Source organism: Hyla sarda, chromosome 4 (assembly GCF_029499605.1).
Source record: "Hyla sarda isolate aHylSar1 chromosome 4, aHylSar1.hap1, whole genome shotgun sequence".
Lineage (NCBI taxonomy): Eukaryota > Metazoa > Chordata > Amphibia > Anura > Hylidae > Hyla > Hyla sarda.
Window position 1 is genome coordinate 48,946,763 of NC_079192.1, and position 12,103 is coordinate 48,958,865.

The 12,103-nt window shown below is 42.9% G+C and overlaps 1 protein-coding gene across 1 annotated transcript in view; it reads right to left on the bottom strand.

The window, feature by feature from the left end:
• Positions 1 to 963: 963 nt before the first annotated feature.
• The window catches only part of LOC130367880 (A-kinase anchor protein 8-like), a 71,584-nt gene continuing 60,444 nt past the window's right edge, over positions 964 to 12,103 (bottom strand). Inside the window, exons 10-14 of the mRNA XM_056570835.1 lie at positions 6,788 to 6,918; positions 6,359 to 6,454; positions 4,747 to 4,872; positions 1,768 to 1,937; positions 964 to 1,495 (exon numbers count right to left, since the gene is read on the bottom strand). Coding sequence (XP_056426810.1) covers positions 1,770 to 1,937; positions 4,747 to 4,872; positions 6,359 to 6,454; positions 6,788 to 6,918 — 521 coding nt within the window. The 3' untranslated portion in view covers positions 964 to 1,495; positions 1,768 to 1,769. The remainder of the gene's footprint in view (positions 1,496 to 1,767; positions 1,938 to 4,746; positions 4,873 to 6,358; positions 6,455 to 6,787; positions 6,919 to 12,103) is intronic.

The following is a 12,103-nucleotide window of genomic DNA, read 5'->3' on the forward strand; positions in this document are numbered from 1 at the left end:
AGCGCAGCCGAAGCCTGCACGATGCCAGAGGATCGCTCGGAGAGCTATTGCATAATCTGGCACACCGGTAAAAAGGCATATAAGCCCTGCCAGCAAAGATACCCTGGCCCCCCTAATAAAACCCCCCTCTGGTAATTTAAGACCCCAGAATCAGACAGGTGCCCCCATGGAGGGGGGAAATTAAAGACCCCCCCTCTATAAAAAGTAAGACCACATGATCAGGCGTCCCCTCATAGGGGGAAAAAGAAAGAATACTCATCTATGAAGGCATATTTACCCTGGAGTCTTCAGCCAGCTTATGGCCCCACTGCATCCACCTGGCCAGAGCAAGGTGAGCAGGGGCAGGTGGCTGGGCCCGGACCCAACACACACCTCCAAGGTGCTTGCAGATGGCGGCAATGGTACAGATTGCATCGTGCCCCTTAACTGCGTGTGGGTAGACAGGGGAGACTTAGGAGCCATGGATAGTATCCCTGTCTCCAGGAACCTGTAGAAGGAAAAATAAAATCTAACAAAGTAACGCTAACTGGAAAATAATAAAGAAAAAGACAGTCTGAAGAGCTCCAGGTCTGTGTCTGCCTCCTGCTGACACTAAGCTAAAACTGATTAGCTCATTGTCAGTGGGCGGGTATAGCCTGCCAAGGTGGAGCCGAACTAGTGGCAAGAGCATATACCCATGGTCTGTGTCCCCAAATGAAGCGACAGAGAAATCTAATAGCAGTCCAAAACCCAGCCCTCCGATAACATTACCAAACCATGTAAGAGGTACCCAAATTATTACAGGGCCTTATCCCTGTCTGCTCTTCATTCCACAACTGGTAGCAGATGCAATTACCATAATGTTGAGTTTACAGATAAACATAAGGTGGTGATGTGTAAGCAAACCAAGGTTGAATAAAGACAAAACAGGCCTGTAAATTGTAAGTAGCTTAACAGAGGACAATGAAACACCCACATAGCAAATAGAATTCACAGCTTTATTTATTCACCTTGTATTACACAACATTATCAGAGGACAAGCAGAAGGGATTTTATGACCTTGCCATTCAACAAAACCTTAACCTCTTGTCTGTAGAGAAAGACAGAACCATAACCATGATCACTCCTTCCACTATATACTGTAATACCAGCTAAAAAAAAAAACTCGAAATGCGCTTGTGTATCTTTACACATAACCCAGACCTTTCCATTAATCCTTTAATCCTCTTCTAAAATGTCCAATGGGTCCTACTATTGTATTCATCATTCCCCATCCTGTTAAAAGTTTTATGCCACCATAGCCCCAATAGACAAACACATTGCGTTCATCTGGTCTATAAAATGCTGATGATCAATGTTAAGAGTTCTGTGAGGCTCAAGATGATGCTACTATGATGACAGATCATGTGGTGGGCCAGAGGATGGACAAAAGTTAATTTCCAGTCTGTGCTGATGGAGGTGACGGACCCACAGCTCCTGGACGGAAAGCAGATCCTGGAACTGGATATCACAGAACCTGGTAGGATGGAAGGGAAAAAAGAAAGTTAATATTTACTGACAAACACTGGACACCCAGTCCACAATCATTCACGGCAGGACATTAAACCTGTGAAATTGGGAGTGAGTCTTATGTATAGGACACAGTTTGGCTCCATAATGTGTCACTACATCAACAAGCTAAGCTAAGCTGAAGTTTTGCTTATTTATATTTTTGATATATAGGAGATCGGTAGAAATGGTCCCAAGATTCACAATAATCGTCCAATCATTTTTATTTAAATTAAGGACCTTCATAAACTTTCACAAGCGGTTTCCTGCTCAGTGACTTGTCCATCACAATCTTCTTTTTCTTCATCCCTTTTGGAGTCGGGGAGAGTACTGCATGGCATCTGCTCTGATTCCTCAGTTTCTGGTACTAACTCTGTGCAGCAGTCAATTCTAGTGTCATCATTTTGGCCCTAGGACAGCAATAATAAAGAATTTCAAGACAAGAATTTATGATGCAATGTACCCCTATAGGAAAAGTACTGCTTAAGAATACATTTTAGTGAGACAGAGGCTTAAAGGGGGAGATCTCATGAATGCCTCTCCTGTACATGTGCCCATAAAAATATGTGCTTTTAATAAAATAATAATTATTTTATTTAGTGGCTGAACAAACCTGCTGATACAGGCATGTGGTGCGGGTGACAGTGATGATACGGATATTTACCAGTCCCCAATCAGTGGTCCTGTTAGCCTATTACCTTCCTTATTCCTGCTTGCAGCAGGACCCAGTGGATAAGCAGCAGCAGGGGACATCAACGTGCTACCACAATTTTGCACATTTTGGAGGGTTTTGTTTTCACACTGTACACTTTATGGTAAAAATGACATGTGTTCTTTATTCTGTGGGTCAATACGATTAAAAGGATACCCATGGCTAGATACTTTTATATTTTTGTACTGCTTAAAAAAAAAAAAAATCTAAAACTTTTTGTACAAAATCAGTGATCTAAAATAGTCCTATTTTGACCACCTAGAACTTTTTCATTTTTAGGTATATAGGGTGGTATGAGAGCAAATTTTTTACGCTGTCATCCTGACTTTTTATCTATACCACATTTGCATATACAGTGGTCCCTCAACATATGATATCAATTGGTTCCAGGAGAACCATCATATGTTGAAACCATCATATGTCGAGTACATATGTCTATGTAAAAATGGTAATTGGTTCTGGGGCCTCGGAACCATTGTATGTTGAATGCATATCTCTATGGGAAACTGCTAATTGGTTCTGGGATGACCATTGTATGTGGAGTGTATGGGGAGTGTTTAACAAACCAGGGTGCCTCCAGCTGTGGCACAACTACAACTTCCAGCATGCATGTACAGCCATTGACTGGGCATGCTGGGAGTTATAGTTTTGCAACAGCTGGAGGCACACTGATAGGGAAACATTGATGTATGGGGTGTATTGTGTGTATATGTTTTGTATGTGATGTGTGACATCGCATACAGTACTGTACAGTTCTTTAAATACCTTCAGGGGGGGACAGAATGTCCTCCATTACGATCCTGCCGACTACAGCTCTATAGGAAAGGAAGGGGAGCAGCTCATTGGATGCCCGCAGCAAGATGCTGCAGGTTATTGGCTATAGCTGCACTGGGGGGGCGGGGCTTACACGGAGCTCACAGTGGAAGCCTGTGTGAGTTAGCAGGACAGCATGTGAGTAACAGGAGGCAGAACGGGCACATTAAACAACAACTTTTACGCCATTCACTGTACGGTATCATTAACATTATATTTTGATAGATCGGACATTTACTCACGCGGCGATACCAAATATGTTTATAAAAAAAATTTTTACGCTTTCTGGGGTAAAATGGGAAAAACTGACAATTTTCATTTTTATTGGGGTAGGGGATTTTTCACTTTTACTTTTTACTTTTACATTTTTCAACTTTTATTTTACACTTATGTCCTCATAGGGGACTATCTATAGCAATCCTTTGACTGCTAATACTGTGCTATGCATAGGACATAGCACTGATCAGTATTATCGGTGATCTTCAGCTCTGATCTGCTCGATCTCAGACCAGAGCAGAAGACCCTGGGAGACAGCCGGAGCCAGGTGAGGGGACCTCCGGCCGCCATGCTGGATGATCGGATCGCCGCGGCAGAGCTGCGGGCGATCTGATCATTCAAAGTACCGCACTGCCGCGATCTGTATTGATCACGGCATCTGAGGGGTTAATGGCCGACATCTGGAACCTGCCGTATATTGGAACGGTGCTCGCAGTCATACACCGAACGTAAATGGTGTGCAAAGTACCGCCAAACCAGGACGTACATTCACGTCCATCCGTGGTCGTTAAGGGGTTAAATCACAACACCAAAGCTTTTTTCCCTGTTGTGCTGCCATGAGCCCTTTAGTCCTATGTGTAAATGAAATGCCGTAAAAGCTGGGGCTGTACTCCTCTTCCCCTACATACACTTCTCCCCCTCTTATCTTTTTTTTTCAACCTATCTTTTCTTTCTTTCATCACTTTCCTTTTTCTCTATTTCCTTTCTTTCTTTATTTCCAATATTCACCTCTTAGTGATCTTTGGATTGACATTCCCCTCCCTTTTCCAATTACCTCCATTGCAATCTATATTTGTACCTCCTCAATGACCCTTTCACCAGCAAGGCACTTTTACTGCCGTTTGCGTCGACAATACCTATGCTTTACTTTTGCCATGTATGGATGTTAGTCAACTTGTTATACATATTTCATTGTCCCTTTGTGTTCAAAACTTAATAAAAAGATCGATGATTTAAAAAAAAATTTAAAATCCAGACTGTAAATACCTCATTTGAGCGACTGTTTCCCACGGTCCTAGCAAATTTTCGAATGTGTTATGAGTAAGAGCCCCCCTCCCCGCATCACCATCCCCCCCAGTCACCCCCCCCCCTTTCCCCCTGCTTGGTCTCATGAGTAACCGTACCAGTGCGAGACCCAGCGCCATTACATGTTCACGGTGCTGGGTCTCACTCTGTTCTGGTTGCACCAGAGTAATAAAAACAGCAACTTTATAGAGTTTGGGTCAGAGCAGCTAACATGGCATGAGGTGGACCTACATGATATCACACAGGTTGCTAAATAGTGTATGTAGACAACCAGTGTTTTCCAACCAGGGTGCCTCCAACTGTTGCAAAACTACAACTCCCAGCATGCTGGGAGTTGTAGTTTTGTAACAGCTGGAGGCACCCTGATTGGGAAACACTGATGTAGACTTTACCTGGACATCTTCCTCCTCTCCTTCAGAGTCCGAGAGTGTAATACATGGCATCTCCCCAGATTCTTCACGTTTTGGTGCTAAATCTCTGCTACAGCCGCTTTTGATGTTCTTCCCTGATGCTCTTCCCTGGAAGAGCAATGATAAAATATTAAAAGCCAAAAATTACTACAAAAATTATTTCTGATCAAAGTCGCAGACATTCATGAAGTTGAGGACTCAAAGACAACTCCTGTCCTATTATGTATGGAGGTACAAATGTCTATGTCCATACATCCCAGAAAAGTGTGGTCTTCTTTACTAATCTCAGCGGCTAAATGTCAGTGTCCCCCCCCCCTCTCTACCAATCTTTGTTTGTCTATAACAGATACAAAGTGAATAACATCCATCTTACAGCTTCAGTCTTGACTATTACAAGAATACAAGTGAACCCCTATATATGAGCAGATTATACATTCACTGTAAAGAGGCACTCAACTTTCAGAAAACAATGACTTATTCATAAGTATATGGAAGATTTATGCACGTCTAATATAATATGTGGTTTAAGATCTCTGTTTGAAAGTGAAGAGTTAGACACATCTTATCCCCTATCCCACGGCGATCTCCCTGCTGCACCCGGCGTTCGTTTAGAGCGTCAGATGCAGCACCGGAGGCTTGTGACCTCACGGTCACGCCCCACTCGTGACGTCACGGCCACACACCCTCAATGCAAGTCTATGGGAGGGGGCGTGACTGCCATAGATTTGCATTGAGGGGGCGTGGCCGCGTGGTCACGAGCGGGGCATGACCATGACGTCACGAGCCTCCGCCCGCATCGCCAGTCATTCGGCACGGAGCGAAGTTCGCTCCGTGCACCGGATGTCTGGGGTGACGCAGCAGCAGGACCACCGCGATCAGACATCTTTTCCCCTATCCTTTGGATAGGGGATAAGATGTCTAGAGGCGGAGTACCCCTTTAAGGTTCCTTCTTTACTGACACCAGAAGCGCTCATTGTACCATACTGCATATGTGTGAGCATCACATGACCATTAAAAGAAAAACAATGATTTTTTTTTTTACTAACAGCAAGCAGAGATCTTAAAACCCGTGGTAAAATGATACACAATGGGTAATGCATATACATTTTATTATGAAAAATTCTGAAACTTTCTAATAAGCTTTGTGTTTCAATTCCTCACGATTTTTTAAATCTGTACTTTATGTTGAATGGGGTCCTGCTCTTAGATTAGTGGTTACTAAAATGGTATCCAGTCTACACAATCTCCTCAGCTGCATTAATCTCCCCTATCCTTCCCTTCATGTAGACAGACTGATACACTGTACCAACAACATGTGTAAAAATTGTGTGTGTGTATATATATATATATATATATATATATATATATATATATACACATACACACACATATATAACACAGTCTGAAAACAACTTTAGGTCTGCACGGGTTTTGAGCCTTGGCATACAAACAAGAAGTTTCCATTCACAACAGCAAGCAGATCTGTGTGAGGAATTGATAGAGCATATGAAAAAGTTGTAGAATGTCTCATTTTTGTAGTTGCGGAATGTCTCAACTTTGGGCATATTACTGAGAAAACCCATAAGAAGTATACATTTGTGTTCTGGTCCAGTTTGTGCTCATTACTCTTGTCACGCAGGATACTCATTGCTTTTGTAGTTGCCATCAATTTGGATTTTTTCATCATGTCCTAGAAAAGACAAAAGAAAAAGAAGTCAGTAAGTACTCAATACATTGTTGGGGCTAACGTTTGGCCTAAGGTTCTGTGTACCTTTAACTCAAAATAATTATTTGCAGAGCTTCACAACTGTCACCACTAGGGGGAGCTCACTACATATGGATTTATATAAAGTATCTCCCAATCAACTGAGTAATAGTTTCCCCCTTATGGCTTCTAAATTTATTGCACCCCTGCCATTAACTACAAGCAAATCGTGGGATTACTTGGCCTACACCGATCCATGATCCCTGGAGTATGTGTAGCCTAAACACAGATACCCCCAGTGTTATACCTAGGACTCACCTTGCGATTACTTAGGTGTGAGGAAGATTGAATATGGTGCCATAGGGTAGATGGAACCATAGGGAGAAATACGTCACATGCACCACAATGCGCGATTTCAACTTTCTTCACAAAATGCTCTATGCCCAGCCCTGCAAAAAAGAGTAACACAATTGAATAATTAACCCCTTAAGAGCCAGACAAACTTGTCATGAAACCACCTGGTCTGCCCTTATTATCTAGTCTGAGCTTCTCACCTTTATAAGAGAATGTTTGTACTTACAGTAATATCAGTGTTGTAGTCTTCATTGGGGACATAGGATATCATGGGTATAGGCTGTTGCCAATAGGAGGCACTGACACTAAGTGAAAAAAGGAAGGGACTCTTCATGAGCAGAACATAACGCCCACTGGTTCTGAGCTTCAGTTTTGTGCCAAAGCAGTAGAAATACCCCTGAGGAGGTCACACTTTGGTGATGGAACGTGTGGGGCTTTGGGGGGGCACCCATCCCCAGGGCCTTGTTTACTACAGTCTAGCCTCAGCTACATCTCTGCAAGGTTTTTTTTTTTTTGGGACATTAGACAAATAGAAGTTCCTGGGCCACATGGCCATTATATCATACTACTACAATTGTAGGATTGTTACTGGGGGATTATCATAATCTTCAATATTTTTATGAATAGTCTGATACATATCTATGTATGTTTATTCCGTAAGGAGGGGGGAGGGGGGGCAGTATTAGCGGATGTATAGGGGGAAACCGGAATTCTTGTGGAAGGGTTTTCTGACTCCTCTGGTTATAGGGAGGGTGTTCCTTTAAACCCTTCTCCCCTCATGTTTAATTGATTTTTGTATGAGGAATGTAATATGGCTCCTAAAAGTCCCCTAAGGGGACCAATAAAGTGTAAAAGAAGCCCTTATAAGAGTCTGTAGGTGGAAAATTGAAAGAGTTATGACTATCAGAAAGTGAGGAGGAAAAAAAAAAAAAAAAAAACGAAAGTACAAAAATGAAAAGTTCCTTTGTTTTTTTTTTTTTTTTACTGTTCTTCAAGAGTTGTAAAGTTACTGTAGTTCATAAGATAATGCATGTACTTGTGTTTGATGGCTGGTCTTTCAATTTTTATGTGATCTTTGTTTTATTTTTAACAGCATACAAAATGTGTTGTCTCGGGTATTCCCAGGTTGACATTACATCACTAGTTAGGTGTGCAAAGGGAGCCTGTCTGCTACAATAGGTGGAGTGGCTGGTGGGTGGGGGAGGAAGAGATCATTCTCTATGGGACTGCAGGGAATTGTCCCAGGTGTGCTTCAATGGGTGGGGTGGTTGTTTGGGAGGGAGAAAAGTGACCTCACACTTAACCAAGGGATCTTGGGACTTTTAGTTGGAGGGAGGTAACTCCAACAGAAAATAGCCGTTTCCAATAAGAAAGCAGCAGCGTTCTGGTGGAATAATTTAGCACCAACAAAAGCAAAGATTCTTCCTAAGTTTGTCCATTACTGTCTGGCAGGTAAGTACTAAAATTACCTTATGGTGGATAACCCTCTTAAGGGGTTTAAAAGGTGTTCATCTTTATGGTGTTATCTCTTGTCCCTTTTTGGGCTTTGAAAGAAGTAGAAGTAGTTACCAATAACAGTCTGATAATAAAGAAAAAGAAACACCCAACAGGAAAAACACAAAAGTAGAAAGGGTGGGTGCTGTGTCCCCCAATTAACACTACAAGGAAGATTTTACAGCAAGTACAAAAATTATCTTTTCTCATTCGTTTCATTAGGGGACAAAGGAAACCATAGGATGTCCCAAAGCAGTCCCTGGCGTTGAAAAGAGCAACCATCAGGAAAAGAGGAAGAAAAGCACCACTGCTGAGAAGTGCTACACTGGTGGAACCGCCACACACCAATAAATAGGAATCAGGGGGAATGCCCTTTCATATCAGCCCATACCTGAACAATCCCCCGAGACAGAGGATCTAGTAGGTTTTGGCTATGTAAGAAACAGAAACCCACTACCTCCAGATAATAGATTGTTCAGAGGGAGGGCTGACAAAAGGAGAAGAGTACGCAATTTACAAGACCAAAAGCCAATGTACCAAGGAACAGAAAGAGCAAGAGACAAAGGCCACATGGAGAGGAAGAAGAAACTGCCTAATGCTAGGGGAAATTAGGAGAAGGTCCACCGTGACATGGGAGAGATGAGATAGGCAGCGTATGAGGAAAAAGGCATAGGTTCAGACAATGGAACAATGGAGAGTGTTGTCAAAGGCTCAGATGTAGAATTTCCATGCCAGCCAAAAAGGCAGGTTTGGTCACCAATACTGGGGATCTGAACGTTGTTATGGGAAAATAGAAATGTACCTGCTTTTAGTAACAAATGAAGAAATTTTTATTAGGAGCAAAAAGATGGCACAATACGCAATCAGTACGGGATGCAACCGAGTTATGACAAAATCAGTAAACATAATTAACCCCTTAAGGACCAAGGGCGTAAACTTACACCCTTGGTCCCGCTCCCGTGTCATAGTGAAGCCGGGACCCACCGCTAATAGCACGCGGCACCAATCGCGGCGCAGCCCCCTATTAACCCTTTAGCCGTGCGCTCAAAGCTGAGCCGCGTGGCTAAAAGTGAAAGTAAAATGTGACGGTTAGCTCAGGGAGCTGTTCGGGATCGCCGCGGCATCCCGAACAGCTATACTTCAGGAGGAAGGTCTCTTACCTTGCTTATTGAAGTCCGATCGCCGATTGAATGATTCAAGCCTGAGATCCAGGCTTGAGCATTCAATCGCCGAAAACACTGATTGATGCATTCCTAAGGAGATGCATCAATCATTGTTAAAGATCAGTACATGCAATGTTCTAGCCCCCCCTAGGGGCTATAATATGGCATAAGAAAAGTGTAAAAAAATCACTAACCCTTTCAATGATCCCTTCCCCTAATAAAAGTTTGAATCACCCGGCATTTCCAAGAATCAAAAAAAAAAAAACTGTGTAAAATAAGAATAAAAATAAACATATGTGGTATCGCCGCGTGTGGAAATGTCCGAATTATAAAAATATACCGCTTTTTAAACCGCACATTCAATGGCGTACGCGCAATAAATTCCAAATTCCAAAATAGCGTATTTTTGGTCACTTTGTATATCATGAAAAGATGAATAAAAAGCGAGCAAAAAGTCTGATCAATGCAAAAACTTCGGATCACGGCGCAAAAAATGAGCCCTCATAGCCCCCTGAACATGGCAAAATAAAAAAGTTATAGGGCTCAGAAAATGACAATTTTAAACGTATACATTTTCCTGCATGTATTTATGATTTTTTTTTCAGTAGTAATACAAAATCAAACCTATACAAGCAGGGTATCATTTTAACTGTATGGACCTAAAGAATAAAGATAAGGTGTCATTTTTACCGAAAAATGTACTACGTAGAAACAGAAGCCCTGTTTCGCCGTAGATTTTTGGGTAAAATGACTGATGTCATTGCAAAGTAGAATTGGTGGCGCAAAAAATAAGCCATCATATAAAATTTTAGGTGAAAATTTTAAAGAGTTATGATTTTTTAAAGTTAAGGAGGAAAAAGCCCCGGTCCTTAAGTGGTTAAACAGTGTGCAGAATGAGACAATACAGTGGTCCCTCAACATACGATGGTAATTCGTTCCAAACGACCCATCGTTAGTCGAATCCATCGTATGTTGAGGGATCCGTGCAATGTAAAGTATAGGAAGCTATACTCACCTGTCCCCGTCGCTCCGGACCAGGTCCTCATCGCTCCCGATGCTGTCCCAGGGGCTCCGGTGTCTTCTTTGCGATCCTCCGGTGTCTTGCGCATCTTCTCCAGGGTCCGGGCCTTGCTTTCTGGTGACGTTATTACGCTGCTGCGCCGGCGCGGCGTGCGTAGTGATGTAATAACGACGCCGGAAAGCGAGGCCCAGACCCTGGTGAAGATGTGCAAGACACCGGAGGATCGCGAAGTGGACCCGGAGCAGCGGGAATAGGTAAGCGAACCTGCCAGGGATGCTTAAACTGCTATCCGACAGCAGCTTAAGCATTTTGCGCTGTCGGATAGCAGTTAATGCGATGGCCCCGACATATAAAAGCATCGTATGTCGATGCTGACCGACATGCGATGGCCTCTGAGAGGCCATCGTATGTAGATTTTATCATATGTCGGGGCCATCGTAGGTCGAGGGGTTATTGTACAAGAAATGTACCTGCTTTTACTATATATCTATCTAACACCATGTATCTAATGCTTTTATTAGGAATCTAATGCTTAAAATTGTATTACAGCAAAGACATTCCACAACTTGTACAGGGTCCACTGTGATGGGCAATAAAGTTTAAATACCTCATAAGCTACAAGTGGACTCTAACCAATCAGGCAATGTTTGTGAAAAGGTAATAAAAAGAACGGACATCCCTTTGTGGGTATGAGTCTCTCTACCTTTCTCGGAATGTAAGGATTCTCTTCCTTGTACATTGATGTATACGTAATAAACTACCTTAACAACTGGATACTTTAGTGTTGACTGATCTTAGGAGAAGTAAAATTCCTAACACACGTCACCTCCCTACAAGAAAGTTCCCATCTGGAAAAAGGGGACTTCAGCAGGTCGAAAGAAAAAAAACGACCCATGGACGGCAAGGAAAAAAAAAAAAATAGACAATGCTGGACCACCAAAAAAAATAAATTGAAAGGTCCAATAGAAAAATAGAAAACCAAATAAGTCAGTCAAGGGACCTGCAGTTCTTGCACAGTGGTCAGGCTGGGATGTGTGCAGATGAAAATGCTGCCAGAGATTTTCCACCGGAGGAGAAGGTGGTAATATTGCAGTGTGATGACTGTACACACTATGAGAAGAAGACACTGCCTGCGAGTCAGGCAAATCACTAAGGCATCTGGAAAACGTACAAGCACACCGCACCTGAAGAGGAGAAAAGTAAAAAGTCGGCTCCTCCCGGCATAATATACCCGCCCCCTGACTGAGCAACTCAGTTTTGTCCCAAAGCAGAAGGAGAACCGACCAAGAAGAACAGTCTGAACACAAACCCAGACAACAAGGAAACTACCACAAAAAAACACCTCCGCACCAGAGGAGGGGAAACTGGCTGGTCACAAACAAACCAAATGAGTGGGTGCTGTGTCCCCCAATAGAAGCTCAGAGAAAGAGATTTTACGGTAAGTCCAAAAATCTACTTTTCTCGAGTGCTTCATTGGGGAACACAGGACGTCCTAAAGCAGTCCCTGGGGAGGGAAGACCCAACCCAGCCAGAAAAGAACTCAGGCGGACGTCTGAGCTGCCGCCTGTAAGACCCTGGTGCCCAAACCTGCATTGGAGGACT